Genomic DNA, 16,397 nt, shown 5'->3' with positions numbered 1-16,397 from the left:
ATATAAATGAATTTTTGTGATGTGTAAGCCTTGTCTGTAAGGTTTTAGAAAAAACGCTATATTTATTAGACTTCTGGATTTATGACAGCCTTCTGATTTAAAAAAAAAAAAAATAAAAAAAAAAAAAAAAAAAAAACAAACAAAAAAACCACCACATCAGCTTTAAATACATAGCACTTATGCAGTAGACTAAGTTTTCATTAGAGGCTGATATACATCTGGAAACCCCAAAGATTTCACCGTGAAAATGCACTGTGACTACAATTTGGTTTAGGTAAAACATATGAGGTACTTCCCCTTGACTGGGCCGCTTCCGAGAAGCTCTGGGCGCCGCCAGCCAGGCGTTGCGAGCAGGTAAGGCTGTGAGGAGCAGGCTCGTCCTCCGCCCGGTCCCGCGGGCCTCAGCCGCGGTCTCCCGTCGCGCTCCCCGCCCTGCTCCCAGCGGAACCGTGACGAGCCGGTAGCAAAGCGCGCCAGGCTCGGGGGGCTGGAAGTGTGGAGAGTAGGTGGGCGTGCGTTTCCTTCCTACCCTTCAGTCCCTCTCCCCTGCTGCTGAGGTGTCAGCCACCGAAATGGACCGACAAGGAGCATCCGAAGTTTTATCGAGTTTGCTGAGAGGATTCGAGGAACCTCACCGTAGTCCGGTGGAGTGGAGGGACCGATTGCGAGACGTGTGGCTGTTCAGAGCCGAGTTGAGCGTCAGGGCTGGTAGTGGGGTGCACTTCAGAGGCGCGGAGGAGCGTCCAACAGGGGCTTCTTCAAGTCTTGGGTTTTTTCCCCCATATGTTTTCGTGGGACTTGTGTACAGAAGAGTTTGTGGGCTTTGTTTTCGTTTGTATTTAGTGATCGCTGTGCATGAGCAAGAGAAATTCTATTGCTGTATTTAACCTTGTTTCCTGAGAGAGACCTATTTTCACAGTCTTAAGTGACACCAAGACAATTCCCAGCAGGCCGGGCCCAGTTGCATAAGCAGAGAGGCATGGAGGGGGACAGGTTGTGTAATGTCAGTGACATCATAGGTGGGTGTGGTTGAAGTTTTATAATACAGTGTTGAGAGAGGGTGCAAAGACGGGAGGTAGAGGCACGCTGCTAGACCGTCCTGTATCGATCACAAGCAGTATGTCTGGTACCATGAACGCTTTAAGATACAGTCAGTTTTTCAGAGTTTAGCCTTCCTAGAGGGAGTCAAATTTGTGTGATTGATATACCTTGGTGGATCCAGTGACAGATTCCTTCATTGTTTTTATTCAACTGTGGATTTGAACACCTGGTGACCTGTGCGGTTCTGTTTTCATTTGTGCTATTTTATTTCTGTTCAGAAATTTAGGAATAAATATTTTTACAGATTAAGTGTATTACGTTTATTGTTGTAGTGGAGAAAAAAGCCAAAAGCTTGCATAAGTCTGATCCTTTAGTCTGTTCTGGGGAGATACATTAGATCTAGTTCCAGAATAAACTGTTTCCAAGGTAGGTGGGATTAAATCTCAGATATATTTTGTATGCCTTTTGGCAACCAAATTTAAAAAGGTTCACTTGTGGCCTTCAATTCTACATTATTTGGCAGGATGTTTCCAAAATGTAGGATATAGGATAAATGTGACCTGAGAAAGTGACTGATGTATTTTAAATCTCAGAACTGTAACAAGCAGAATTCTTTTTCTTTGTGTGTTCTGAAGTACAGCTCAGGAAGAAATGGAGTCAAAATCCAGTGGCCTTCAGGGTACAAACTGATTAATCCATTCTTGATCACAGATGTTTACAGGAGTCCTGTTTCATATTTCAGAACTGCTTTGAAAGAATAAAGGAATTAATTCTACAGACTCTAGTTAATCTTTCTTTTATGGATTTAGCAATACCATTTAGATATCTGTGGGGAAAGAATTTTGATTCCTTTTGTGAAGCTACATCTTAATTTTTGGCTTTAAAATAGGTTTAAAATTTGAGAACAGTTTCCAGCTGTGCTTATCCAAAATTTTATTCAAATTTAGTACATGTGCTAGAAGCTCAGTTTAAGATTCTTTGTGCGACCGTTTCCTGAGTCTCCAGTCCTGAGAACTATCAATATTCCAAGTATTCTGGTAAAGATACTAAAGAACTTCATGAATCAGAATGCAGGCATACATTAAACGTGAATTTAGAGCTTTGGGCTCACAACTACAAATTGAAAATTATTTCAGGCCAATAGAGAACTAATTAGTAGCTTCTGGTACACATTCTGTTTTCCTCTAGATCATCAATCTTGTAAGCACTTAGAGGCGGAAAAAATGTAGCATAAGAAAGGTATTCATGTTTAAAATTATTCATGTTCTGTTTCAGCGTTTCCTCGCTACTAGTTCATTTCTGTTTCTTTTTAATGCAGATAGAGAGTTAAAAAACCTGGTAACTGTGGATCTGACATCCTAAATAAGGCATTGGCACTAAACCTTTACTCAAATGGCATCTTTTCATAACTTTCTTATGTTTCTTGAAACATCTGACAGAAATATTTGCCACGGTGCAAAAGTGACTTTTGAAAAACAGGAGGAATGTTAACATTCATATGGTTAATACATTCCTTGCAGGGTTTGAAATTATGCAGTTTAGTTAAAGTCTATTGGATTAAAATACAAATGCAGCTTGTCTTTAATCAAGTAGCTTGAAACACAGAACTCACAGGCTTCAGTCTGATCTGAATCACAGACTCATTCCTGCTGGAGTGAGCCTCAGGAGGTCTGTTGACTAATCAGTCTCTTGTTCAAAGCAGAATAAACTCAGAGTTTAGAGCAGTTTGCTTAAGTTTTTGTTCAGTTGGATCATGAAAAACCTGCAAGGATGAAGATTCCACAGCCTCTCTGGGTAACCTGCTCAGAGGTTAATTATCCTCATAATGAAAATGTTTCTCGTTGTTTCAAGTCTGAACTGCCCTTGTTTCTTTCAGTTTATAACCTTTGTCTCTTGTTTCTCTGCTGTGCATTTTCAGTAGTCTTCTAGGTAGCCTCCTCTTGGATTCTGCAAGGCTGTTGGGCTCTGGAAGGCCTCTACTCATGGGTTGTATGTTCCAACCCCTGATCCACTGGGGTGACCCTATAGTACTGTATTAATAAATACTGTGTCCTAAAGTTTTTTCTGCATAATGGTTGTGATGTGCATGTCTTTTATTTTGAGGAATTTGATCTATTAAGAACCATATAAAAAGCATGCAAGATCAGACAAAAGATGGCCCGTTTATTGGTATGCTTATGCTGACAGCCGGGAACAGATGCTTTGGAAGTAGTATAAAAAAAGAATGTGTATTGAGTAGGTTTTTATGTGTACACCTTTGTATACTTTCCTATGAATGTAGTAATAACAGTTCTGCACTGAAAGTACTTTGTGTCTTTTTTACTAAAACCATTTGTGTTTGGGTGTGCTAAAAGTGAGGGATTGCTGAATTGAAAATTCAAGCACAAATTGTGTTTCTGCTCTTAGTCTTTGATCTAAGGATTTGAAATAGTTTTGCATCCTCTCTTTAGGTGGCAAACATTAAAATATATGCTGAAACATTGCAAAATGATGTTTCCACAACTACAAAGCCTAGGAATTAAATTATGGTTGCAAAATTGGACATACAAATATAGACTCTTTGGTCTTGCAAATATTCAGGTCCAGTATGTATTGATCATTCACTGTCAGTGTTTGTGTGTGTTCAGCAGCAGAGTTGGGGTCCCAGTTAAATGCCTTGCTTCAGCCCTTTGTTTTGTACCAGCTCAGTCAGAATCATGCTTGTCTCTTTGAAAAATAAAGGGACAAAATGTTCACCTGCTGTAGACTTGAACTCACATTTTTGTCTTCAAACTACGCCTCACTTTCCTCCCAAAAAAGAAGGCTCAGAGTTCCTCAGGTCATGTTATACAGTTGAAAGTCTGAGAAAGATAATCTCCCTCTGATTATGTGCAAATAGGTAGCTTATTAGAGAACAAAGACCTGCACTTGCTGCTACTCTGAAGAAAAGAATTTGATTTAATACTAACTCTGCTGGACACCAAAGAATCAAATACAACAGAAAAAATGGTCTGAAGAGTTTGATCTGAGCTCCCTCCTTACTAGGCTATAGCAGTCACAAAACAAAGCCACAGGAAAACAGGCTTCAGAGATGTTCTGCTTGCAGAATTGGTGTTTAAGTCAGTTTTCCTGATTTCTGTTAATACAAACGTTTTATTATGTCTAAAATAAAAACCAAACGAACCAGGTTTGGGAATATTTGTATTTGAAGGGAAACTGTCAACTCAAAAGAAAGACACTTTAGTTTCAGTTGTGAAATCTTGGCTAAGACTTGTGAGTTTTGATTTTTCTTAACCCTTTCTTTTTCATTAAGGTCTTTTTTCATGTAGCATTGTGGATCTAAATAAAGAGCAATATGTTGGAATGCATGGGACTGTTGACCAGTCTGGCTTTTAAATGTAAAACAAGCTAATGTTGGAAATCATGAAAATTTAAACTAGACATTTAGAATAGACTATGATAGAACATTGCATTGAAATGATCCTCTCCCAGGAAAATCTTGTTGAAACAAACTTAAAGAACTATTTAGTTTTAGTATTGTTTACAATAGACCAATGTTTGAATTGTTTATCTCATTCAGTGAAAAACATGGGTGGTTTTGTTTTTTTTTTTAAAATCAAGAACAAAGCAGTGTGCTGACTTTTTTCCAAGCAACAACTACAATTAGTTATGTTATGGAAAACAGTTTTAGTGACATGGAGACATGTGTACTTCCCATTTAAGAGTTGGCTTTACTAAAAGTGCAAAATGCTGTATGTTGGACATGAGACAAGTCTTTACTGAACAGATACTAGTGTTTTCCCATCACAGAAGTTCCACTAGTACAACTGCTTACAGTAGGACAGTCAGCTTGTGTTTAAAGACTTGCTGGTATTGGCCATCTCTTCAGACCACACAGTGATAAAGCCTACTTCTGGTACTTACCAGATGGGTGCATTGTGAAAGCAGCATCTGTATCTCCATCCATAGTTGGAAGGAGTTGGGGTATTATAGAAACAAATGACAGTCTAAGGAAGACTAAAGAAGAGTTTGAACTATTGAAAGTAAACTTCGTAATATTTGGACTTTTTAATACAAGTGAGGTCCATTACCAGTTTTCTGTGGTTTTGAATGGGTGTACTGTAAAGCTACAGTCTACCTTGTTCTCAGTTTTTGTTGTCACAGCAGTACTGAGCAATACTTTGTTCTGTCAGCTTCAGTGTTAGATCTTTTAAAATATATTTTCTTGTTGCTGCAAGATACGTTAGAGGGTCCAGAATCTGATTTTTAGCTTGAAAGACATGAGCCTGGAATTACAGCTGCTTTTATTACCCAAACACTGGTGGGTGTGGGAGAATGCACTCCAGTAATTTTGAAAGTATGGCACACAAAAGTGGTTATGAAATATCACTATGAAAGCATATCTAATTAAATCCCACGAATTTCTAAATCACTAAAAATGTTACTTTTTGTTTTCAGATTCCAATGACTTTATGCTAAGAATTTACAGAGCTGAGTCATATGTTGGCCTCCAAGAATACAAAACAGCCATAGAAGATCTAAATTTTGTTATTTCTAAAATGCCAAATTGGCCAGAGGTAAGTTGATATGATCTCTGTTTATCTATAAAATTAATAAATTCTAAATTATGCTCACATAAAGTTAAGAACCTAGGTCAGCTACCTTAAATGTTATCTTGTAAGACATGCAAAATGCTAAAAAGAATCTTAAAACAGTTACTTATGAGACAGGCTGAGTACAGCAGTACAGCAGGTTAGAGCTGATGGACAAATATACTTGGAGTTGGGATAGTTTATGGTGATATAACCTGTAAAAGCTGGTGTTTGGGATTTTTGTTTGTTATTTTTTATTAAACACTTTACTGTTTAGCTTGGAAAGTTTTTATTTGAAAAGCCCAAAGAAACACAGTGGGAACTGAGCTTTACAAACAGAGCAGACAGCTGGGCAGTTAGTGGCCTTCAGAAGTGTAAGATACTTCATATTGCAGTACCGGCTAAACTCTGAGCACAGCAGGAGCAGCAAGATCTTGCCACACAAGGGAAGGTAACTGCTGCTGTCTCGGCATCTCCTGTGTTCAGCGGTTCTGTGACTACTGCAAATTCAGAAAGCATCCTACTTTTTGCCTCTCAGCATTGGTTGTACTGTCTACTTTTTTTTTTGTATGTTTGGATAGAAATCTCACTTCACTTAACTGAGCTTGGTTTGATGGATTCCTCTAACAATTCTTACCTCTGTAGGAAAATAAACTCTCTATAAGAGGAAGATTGGCATACTTTCATTTTTCAGGATACATGTTAATAAAACAGCCCAAATCCATCAATGATGAGGCATGCCCTCATCTTACAGACTTGTTTTAACAGATGCTACTGTTAATACTGGCAGTTGTTCTGTAGAAACTGCATTCTGGGGGTGTTTTTCTTGGTCTTTTTTTTTTTTTTTTTTTTAAAGTTCAGTTTCTGGCCATTATCCAAAATCTCATATACAGGTAGATATTGTTGTTTTACCGAACTTTTGTTAGATAACTGTTTTTTTTTCTCTAACTTGGATTTATATTACTGCAAATACAACTTATTAACATTGAGATGTTGAATAAGGGACTTCTTAGTTCCAACATCATATAGTTATAGGTAGGCTCAGCCAAATTCAGTAGTCTTTTTCTCCTGCTTTTTTTTTCCAGAGAAAATAATATACAGAATTTTATTTTCCTCTACCTTCCAGTCTAGTTTTCAAGAGTAAAATATAGTTGGAGCAAGCAATTCCAAAAGTGCATTGTTTTGTGTTAAGAACATAGATTAAGATGTATGTGAGGGATGCATGGTTGTGTGGATCGTTTTCTTTGTAGTTACCCTTGTCCTGCAGTCTGGAACCATAAGGCTTTTAATAAAACAGAGAGCAGAAAGGGTATCCTGTGAGCTGTTGTACAAAGTTACGTAATAATTTGCATTTCGTGTCCCTCTTTTTGCCCTCCAAAGGCTCACAGAAGGGGGAAATGAAGGCCTTTTGTGAATTCAGCACTAGTCAGGCTTTCTGTAAGCCGAAACAAATTAACTGGAAGAAGACTAACACCAGCCTATCCCATGACTCTCTTTGAGCACTGTAGTGGATGTATGTTAGACAAGGCATATAGTTCATTCACACTGTGCATGGCTGAAGTCTGTTGAAGAGCTATATTCTTTTTGTCATTTAGGGTTCTAATACCTACTCTATTGTAATGCCTGTAAGATGAATACTGCAGTTCTACATACTCTCTAGAAAAGTCTTTGCGGTATCTATTTTCAGGTCTACTTCCGGAAAGGAAAAGTGCTGCAAGACTCTGGCTTTGTAGGTGATGCCTTACAGCTGTTTCTACAGTGCTTAGCCCTTGATGAGGACTTTCTTCCAGCCAAGCTAGAAGTAGAAAGGGTAATTTTATTTATGAAACTGGATTATCATCTCTGTCTTGATTCCTTTATAAAGCTCCCATTACAGTAGACTTTGAGCATCCAAAAATCCTCAATACATACAAAGAAGGTTCAGGTGGCAGGATAAGTTCCTTTCAAGATATATATCATACGGTGTTGAAGAGATAGTCCTAATGTATACTTTTTCAGTACATGCTTAAAAGTACATATGCTGTGTTTGGAATTACTAAATGAAAGTCTGGAATACTGGCAGCAAGTTAAATGTTTGTAGTTGAACTCTTTTGGGCCAAGAGCACAACAGTTTTTCTTTGATAATAAAAAAGCTGCATGGTACTGAATTGATAATGTCTCACTCTGTTTGAAGAGCTCACTCACTTGTAGTAGAAGAGATTTCTAGATAAATTTCTTTTTAGTAATTTCAGTATGTAGGTTTCTGGTTGTTCTCAACTGTTCTTTATCAGTTACTGCTTAAATGAAGCTTTATGAGTATTACTTGATATAGATTAAATTCTCGGTTTTGGTATGTAGTTTTATAATAAAGCTATGCCTAGATCCTTTTTCATTATTGTGAATATTTAGCTGTTTGTTTTCTAGACGTTGTGTGATGTGCTGTCACCAGAGAAGTTAGGAGAGAGTCTGAAGGAATCTTCCTGGAATTCTCCACATATTCGAAATAAACCTTTTATACTTAGTTCTGAGGTGACTGAATCTTACTGCAACTTACAGCTTTGTCCTGAGCGGGTAAGAAAAACTACAGGATAACTCTTCTCTTTGGCTGATATACAAACATCAGACATTCTGATACCCTTACTTGTCATACTTACTTTCCAGCCCAAATGCTGACTTTTTTTAATTGGCTAAATTGGAAGAAAAGAACTGTGATTTGGGAGTAATGTGTTTTTATTTGGGGTGTTAGACTCCTCATTCCAGTGAACTACTTATTAGAAGGTACTGAGATTAGATATTGGTGCTTTCAAAATAAAGAGAAATACAGATTTTCTTCTCTTTGAAGCAGATGGAGATTTTTAAATTGTTAATGCTGAACAAATTTGAGTGCTGTCTTGAGTTACCAGTTTCTCTAGTTAACTAGTGAACTAACTGTGGGTATCAGTTTGGCTTATATATCTCTGCATGCTCACATCTTACATACTTAGATTTCTGTGACTCTAAGTACAGTTCATCTTACGGTTGTAGAGTTTAGGTGGATCAGATGTACTGGAGCCTGTCAGTGGAAGCTTAAATCGTGCACAGTCTGCCCATGCTCTTAATTCAACAAAAGACCTTGCCAAGGAAGATGGCTTAAAGAGAGTGTCTTCTGAACCCCTTCTCTCTGGCCAAGAAAAAGGTGCTTTGTTGAAGAGAAAGCTTTCCTTTTCAGAACAGGATATAGTTGTATGTGAAGATGGAAGAAACAAACACAAAAAGCAAGGAGGTAAACAGTCACTTACTTTGAAATGTAAAGTATTTACTGTCTTGTGTCTGTCTTTGAAGGCCTATTCTGTCTTGCTTTTCCTTAGAAAGTACAAAAAGAGACATGACATTGGCTTTTGGAACAATTCCAGGGGATTTGATTGATGTATCAGACTTTGAGTGCTCTCTATGTATGAGGTAAGATTTTATCTCATATCTGCTCATGCATATCTGTTATACATATAAAGTGAGGTACTTACAGGTTGTGATGAGTTCTGGTGTCAGTCAATAATTTTCAGCCTTCCCCTACCCATGTAGGTAAATGCTTATATAAATTTGTTGATTGCTATAGTGCTATAATACAGCATTATTTTAATCAAGTTGCCTTTAAATTAAACTTGGCATTATTAACTGGTAACTTTAAAAGGACACGTGGTTAAATGTTAGGGGTTTTTTTCATTCAATAAAATGTTTCTTGTTTTGGGAAGACTAATGCTTAGCAGTATTGCCTATGAACCTCATATTTGACTAGGAGATTTAAATACTTCAGAATGTTAGTCTGCTTAAATGTAGCTGATGTATTTGAAAGCTCTTACTGAGTTGTCTTGGTTTTCAGAATAAATACCTTAAAATATATGGTGTTCACTAGACTGTCCGTAGTTATGAGTATGTAATACTGTTGCTAAAACAACTTAGCTCCTCAAAGAATCACTTAATTTTGCATATTCTGAATTTCTGTGTAGTGAGACCAATATCTTTGTATGTTGGGATAAATGTTTAGATAGTTAGTGTTGACAGGTGTCCAGATTCATCAGAAAAAAGAAATGAGTGTTGTGGTGGTAAATGGAAACAAGCTGCAGAATAGGGAAAAAAGTAGAATAAGGAGACATGGGATTAATTTTTTTCTCTGCTTTGTTATGGTATAACAAATCTTAAAAATTTAGCAAAACACACACTTCCCATAGCACCTAACTTCTAATAACTTTGTTTCAGGCTATTCTATGAGCCAGTGACAACCCCTTGTGGACATACTTTTTGCAAAGGTTGTTTGGAACGGTGTTTAGACCATGCTCCTCAGTGTCCACTCTGTAAGGAGAGTTTGAAAGAGGTACTGTTTCTCAGTAGAGCTCACAAATACCAATACTGTATTTTAAAGACTATTTCACTTAAACCCTACAACTTTGATTTATTTGGGTTATGAATTGCTGCTAGAAAGGAAAAACTTTAAGACAAACTTTGTCAGTTGGTTAGGTTTGCCTCAGGGTCTTATGTTTTATGTTTCTATGACCATGTACTTTATTGGGGTAATTAAATCATGAGTATTTGTAGACTTTGGTAATTATTCAGTAAAACCTCTGTGATTTCTGTACACTTATTTATATGGATGTATAACCTGGGAAGTCAATTCTGCCTCTGGTAAGCATAGAAGTACAAACTGAGTTAGACACTCATGTTGTCAGACACTAAGAACTAAAATAGAGAATCTCATTTTCAAATATTAGAGTAACATCAGGTGTTATGTAATGAACCATAAGAACTTCAGAGCTGTAAGTTTTCATAGATTTAAATCTCATTTATGACATGATTCATATATTCTGGTTTTAAATAAAAGCTGCATTTTCACAAGCCTTTTGTTAATGTATATATGAAAAGAAATAATACTATATTTTTTTAAAATTGCTTACAGTACCTTGCAAGCAGAAAATACAGCATCACAGAACTGCTGGAGGAATTAATAATGAAATATTTGTCTGATGAATTATATGAGAGAAAAAGAATTCATGCTGAAGAAACTGCTGAACACTCAAAGTAAGCTTACTATCTTACCTAGAAAACTTGAGAGATTAGTATGTAAATCCTTTTTAGAAATGCTTTATAATTTTTGTGATTATTAATAATGGCATATTATGGAGCAAGAAGGCGTATAAAGACATGTTCATTTTATGTGTTAAATGTGTATTTCAGAAAATTAACTTTTTTTAACTGCTGTGGAAATAAAAAAATCATGCTGTGATAGTAGCAATGTGAGGCTCTTAAGTCTCTACAAAATATGTTTGCTCTTCTGTTTCTTTTTCTGAAAGCACTGTCGTGGAGCTTCAGTTTTAGCTTTGCTGCTGTTAATGTAATTGTCTTCTTGAGTTGGCTGCAGTCTTAGATACTTGAATTTCAGAGAAGTTCATCACAGACATTAATTGTGTTAAAATAGATGTGATGAAAAGAAATTGGTGGGATTTTTTTTGTAATCTTGATGTTAATTTCTAGTAGAGTTCTTCAGATACATAAAGCATCATGTATTAACCACATGTATTGTGGTTATGAATGTTGGAAAACTATCCAAAACTATAGCTCATGCAACTTATCTAACAGAATCCATACGTTACAGTTGTATTTTATAGTCTGAAAGTTATTGATATTAAATACCAGATAATGTTTTCATTATAACTTGTTTGTATCAATTATCAGCTGTACATACTTGATAAAAGAGCATGAAAAAAAGTTTTGCTTTTTCAGTTAGCTCTGTGGAGGCATACTGCAAGGTAAAAATTATACCCTGGGTTGCATCATGTGGAGTCCATCACTGAAAATTATCTAAATGGTGACCTAGCTACTATGTAGTTACTGCTACACCTTTTTAGTTCCAGGAAAACTGTTACTCTGAGGGCATAATGGCTTGTATGACTCAAACTAAAACAAAAAGGAAAAAAGTAACTAATGCTCCTGTCCCCAAAACAAAGACCTTCATTCAGTGACTAGATACAAACTAACTGTGAGGCTTATTGTCCAGTATGTATCCAAATCAGTACATAGGTATTCAGTCACTGTTACTAGTATGTGTTTCTATTGGTTATGAAAGTTACTAGAATGTGCTTATCATTAAACTTTTAAAAGAGTGCTTCATAACCTCGCATATAGCAAACATACTGAAAAAAATGTACTGTCTTGGCATAGTTCAGCATTTAGATTTTTAATCCACATATTTCTTTTGATGTTCTTTTGAAGCTTGACCAAGAATGTTCCAATGTTTGTTTGCACTATGGCATATCCTACTGTGCCTTGCCCTCTACATGTGTTTGAGCCAAGATACCGACTAATGATTCGCAGAAGCATGGAAACTGGAACTAAACAGTTCGGGATGTGTATAAGTGATTCTCAGAATGGGTAGGTTTACATCCTAATTCTAAGCTTCTCATCTCTTTATTTCTTTTTTAATTATAAAAAATGGCCTTTCACAAGCATGTAACTGCATTACTGACAAGGTGTCTTTTCTAGTTTTGCAGATTATGGATGCATGCTGCAAATTAGGAATGTTCATTTTCTACCTGATGGACGGTCTGTTGTTGATACAGTTGGTGGAAAGAGATTTAGAGTTTTACGGAGAGGGATGAAAGATGGTTATTGCACTGCAGACATCGAATATTTAGAAGATGTTAAGGTATCCAGCATGCTGTCTAAATACTTACTAGTATTAATATCTCAAGATTTTTGCTTGATTTGTTTTTGAGAGGTCCATTTCAATCCCCAGACCACTGGAAGATTCAGTGTCAGTGTGTGGAAGAAATGGAAGCTAGCTTCATTTTTTTTTATTATCATAAAACAACAAAGTAATACTGTGGGTTTTGTTTGAACAATAGTTTGAAGCTGTAACTTTTTAAAATATCACAGGTTGTCTTTACTATTCAATCGTTAGCAATCAAGGTTTAGAATGAAAGAAATATGTATCTAAATATAGTTGAAATCAAATGTTTCTTGATTGTAGCTTAAACGCCTTATTTCTTTATCTCTAATGATATTTTCATAACGTTCCTCCTATAGGTTGCTGATGAAGAACAACTAAAGAAACTGAGAGAACTTCACAATTTTGTTTACAATCAGGCCTGCAGTTGGTTCCAAAACTTAAGAAACAAATTTCGCACTCAAATTCTTCAGCACTTTGGGCCAATGCCTGACAGGGAGGAAAATATACAGGTGAGATACCATTTAATATCAATGACTAGGTGCTTATTTCTAAAAATAAAAACCCTGTTAACTGCTAAACATAAAAAGAAAAAAAACCACTTTTTTTAACTTTGAAGGCAATAAGGTTTGCATCTTGTTTCTCTTATGATGAGCAGCAAAAGGCAACTCTGTCATTGTTAGCAGTTTTTGCAGGAAAGGATGATATGCTGCTGTTGAGATGAAACTAATAAACTTTTTTGAAGTGTGTTTTGTGTAAAGCTGTTAGAATTCAGATGGAAAAACACCTGTATTTTCTTCCTTGTGACACACTCAGGCAGCAATCTTTGGCAAAAGGGTAATCACAAATACCACTTTCCTCCTTTCTGAGCTAGTGCCAAGAACTGCTGCAGCTGCTAGGATTTGACGAATGTTTCTTAAGAAACTAGCTGCAGCAATCTGTTTTAATGGTGGCTATAAACAATTAATGAAGGCTGGTGAGATCCTGAGAGAGTCAAGGCTGGAGAAAATGAACATTTAAAAATATGTGAAATTTGTCTTTGAAAATGAAATTACATATGAAGTGTGTTCTTATGAGAGCCTGTCCTTCACCCATCTGCTACACACTTTTAGGAAACTGTATTAGCCAATCTGGGAGGACTGTAGGAGCTGTGGAGGCCAGTGCATGAGTTCAGAAGTGGTTTTAGGACAATTTAAAAAAAAAACCAGATTTAAAGCAACGTACTAGGGAAGAGGAGTAAGTGTGCAAAACCAGGATAACTAGCAGGGCAGCAATACTGTGAGTTATGTACATGAGATTTGCAGTAGAACATAAATGTGTCAACGGTGTGATACAGATGCAAGGTAGGAAATGTCATCCTGGAGTGTTCCAGGATGTACATGTATTTTTTGCAAGTCATTTGAGGTAATCTGTCTCTGCAGTGATAGGACCTCTGCTGAGGAGTTATGTCCATTCTGGACATGACATCTAAGGCTTTCAGTGTAGGGAATTGAATAAATTACAGGAAAAACTTACATAGTGTGTTTTATCAATTTTGAAAAAACTGATTAGGTAGTCCTGCTCTGTCTAGGAGGTAATGAGAAGGGAGAGGAATTAGGAGGTGATAGTATTTCATGTATAACAAAGACAATTATAATGAAAATGCTAGGATTCAAGAATATTCAAGCCTTAAGAATAGCATGACAGTTAATGGATTTATTTTTTATCAGGGAGGTTTGTTATTAGGTGACTATCCTATACTTAGCCATCTTTTCCCAAGAAAGTTATGAACTTCCTTTGTTGTCTTTAAAAATACTTGTTTTATCAAACTTGGTTGAAGTGTACTTGACTTCTCAGCTGGGGAGGGATCAGAAGAGATCTTTTCAGAACCCCTCTGAACTCATGGATCTGGAATTCTCTAGTTAGTATCAAACTTGAACCTAGTCTTTGTCATTAGCAGCTTTGACTTTTGATGTCTTTGTGTTAGTCCACTATACTACATTGGTTATGGGTAACCAACTTATCTTTTATTTTTAGGCAATGCCCAATGGTCCTGCTTGGTGTTGGTGGCTTCTAGCTGTTCTCCCAGTAGACCCCAGATATCAGCTGTCAGTTCTCTCCATGATGTCTTTAAAAGACCGTCTGATAAAAATCCAGCATATACTCACATATTTTTCTAGAGACCAGTCCAAGTGACTAACCGCCTGGGTCTTCCTGAAAAGTTACTCTGTTCTGGTTGTAGTAGCAGCTGGAATTTTTGCTGCCTTTGCACATCTAGCACCGGTTTGAGAAGTGTAATGGAACTGCTTTTTCTCTCTCCCTCCCAACTTCCTGAACCATGTGGTTCTTTGAATGCACACTTTTTTCAACTATGAGAGAAGACCACTGACGATTGCACAAAGTCAATCCAGCTAGATATGTTTTTCACGTTATCTACATTACAATTTGCACTATGTAGAAGAGAACCTTTTTGAGACTTGATAATTTTAGCCACTGACTTTTTTAAGCTGTGGGAAGTGCAGGACTAAAGGCTGACAGTCCAGGTTTACAACATTGAGCAGGTATTAAAGGTTTTGCAAATGTTTGCCTCATACAACTGTTCTTTTGCTGTTTGCACAAATATTTGAAATATAGTATTGAATGTCACTGTTGGATATTACTACTCTTGTTGAATTATCTTGACCATGAATATGGCACAGATTTTTAAGTTATCTTGTAAATGTATGCATCACAAAACAGGTGACATTATGAACTGTATGCTGAACTGAGAGCCAATTTTAAGGAACAAATGCAAAAAAACAAAAAAAAGGTACTTCTGTCTAAAAATATTTAAACTGTGAATATGGTTTACATACTTAGGCCTGTACATGTTAAAGAGGAAACGGAAAACTAAATGCTAATACCAGTTAAATTTCTACTGGGCTTTTCAGGTTGGCTGTTCTTCCAGAGTACACAGTTAAGTTTATAGAGCTTAAGAGAAGAACTCTTAGAGTGTGCGTGTGTATTGGGGATTGTGCATCCAGGATTTAAAAGCTTAAAGTTTTATTTGAACTTTTTAAGTTGGTGCAAATGTGAGTTCTATGCCTTATTCATATCAACAGTAGAGCACACTGCAGTGGCAAGGTTAGCATCATGCTGCCAATAGGTACTTTTTGTAATTAAAGGTTTGCATATTTGTGAATATGTCTGATACTGGCTTTCTTGTATGTAAATCATTTGTAAAATATTTCTTAAATCTTGCTTTTGCTAATATATTTAATTTTCAATAAAAGCTAAAAGTTTGTAATATTTTTTTAACTTTATCAGAAACTAAAAATCACCTTTGTTTTCCGTATGCTTCTGTTGTGGGATCTTAAGTAAATCCAGAAGCAGCTGTTTAACCTACACCAAGGTTGTGGGCATGTCATGATGTAATTGGTACGTACATAATCTGCTTCTGGTTATAGTACCTGTCTCAGACTGATTATTGGTCAGACAAGTTTTTTGCTGGTGTTCTGCTTTTGTATCCACTTCATTTAAATTAAAGTGGTTTCAGGTATCAAGTTTGCATTTCACAAAAGTTGTGGGAAACTTACTGCAGAACAGTTAGGTATTTCACGGACTTGCTAATCAGATACTCTGGCCTTGTTCTATTCTGGAGTTGAAGGTTTGAGATACTGCAGGCAACCCAAAATGTGCTGGACCATTTTTAATGTGGACTTTTCCCTAGGGTCAATTTCCCTGAATGAACCACTGATTTTCAGGTTTAGAAACTTCAGTTTTCCTGGTGTGAAATTACAAGTTTGTGTTTCTCCATCTAACTTGATTTTTCTTTTGGAAATTGGCAATTACACAAACATTATCCCTCACATTTTTCCTAGGAAATTGTTTCTCTGTGAGCCTTTAACTGATTCTAAGTTTCTTTAAGGACAGTATGCAAAGATGGCTGTAAGATATGTTGGTGGGAGTTCTATGAAGCTTGGAAGTGGTGCTAGAACATTAGTAGGAAGAAATGTTTGCTCTGAACCCCCTGAAAGTTTAGGCCACATTCAAACATCACTAGAGGCTTTACAAGATTTGAAAGGACAGTATGCTCATCCTTTTGGTTTTATAATCATTTAACCAATTCCTTTGAGCTCAATCCCAGTGTGTGT

The 16,397-nt window shown here is 36.5% G+C and overlaps 1 protein-coding gene across 1 annotated transcript; it reads left to right on the top strand.

Annotated features, from left to right (window-relative positions):
- The first annotated feature begins 308 nt into the window (after positions 1-308).
- Positions 309-16,390, top strand: LONRF1 (LON peptidase N-terminal domain and ring finger 1). The gene is made up of 12 exons (XM_026846519.1): positions 309-354; positions 5,479-5,597; positions 7,300-7,422; positions 8,016-8,162; positions 8,616-8,853; positions 8,939-9,029; positions 9,825-9,939; positions 10,519-10,640; positions 11,832-11,990; positions 12,102-12,264; positions 12,645-12,797; positions 14,302-16,390. Exons 2-12 carry the CDS (start codon positions 5,493-5,495, stop codon positions 14,458-14,460), a joined length of 1,575 nt encoding a protein of 524 aa, XP_026702320.1. The 5' UTR covers positions 309-354; positions 5,479-5,492; the 3' UTR covers positions 14,461-16,390.
- The last annotated feature ends 7 nt before the right edge of the window (positions 16,391-16,397 follow it).

The sequence above is a fragment of the Athene cunicularia genome (assembly GCF_003259725.1).
Source record: "Athene cunicularia isolate RWA chromosome 4 unlocalized genomic scaffold, athCun1 chr4_part1, whole genome shotgun sequence".
NCBI classification, from domain to species: Eukaryota; Metazoa; Chordata; class Aves; order Strigiformes; family Strigidae; genus Athene; species Athene cunicularia.
The sequence above is the reverse complement of the archived record's forward strand: the minus strand, read 5'-3'. Positions and strand labels throughout refer to the sequence as shown.

What these genes read in the sequence shown, in the direction of transcription:
- LONRF1 (XM_026846519.1), top strand. Translation starts at nt 5,493, where the DNA reads ATGCTAAGAATTTACAGAGCTGAGTCATATGTTGGCCTCCAAGAATAC. An exon ending in TACAGCTTTGTCCTGAGCGG is followed by an intron (nt 8,163 to 8,615) that starts GTAAGAAAAACT and finishes TTACGGTTGTAG; the next exon opens with AGTTTAGGTGGATCAGATGT. An exon ending in ATAAGTGATTCTCAGAATGG is followed by an intron (nt 11,991 to 12,101) that starts GTAGGTTTACAT and finishes TGTCTTTTCTAG; the next exon opens with TTTTGCAGATTATGGATGCA.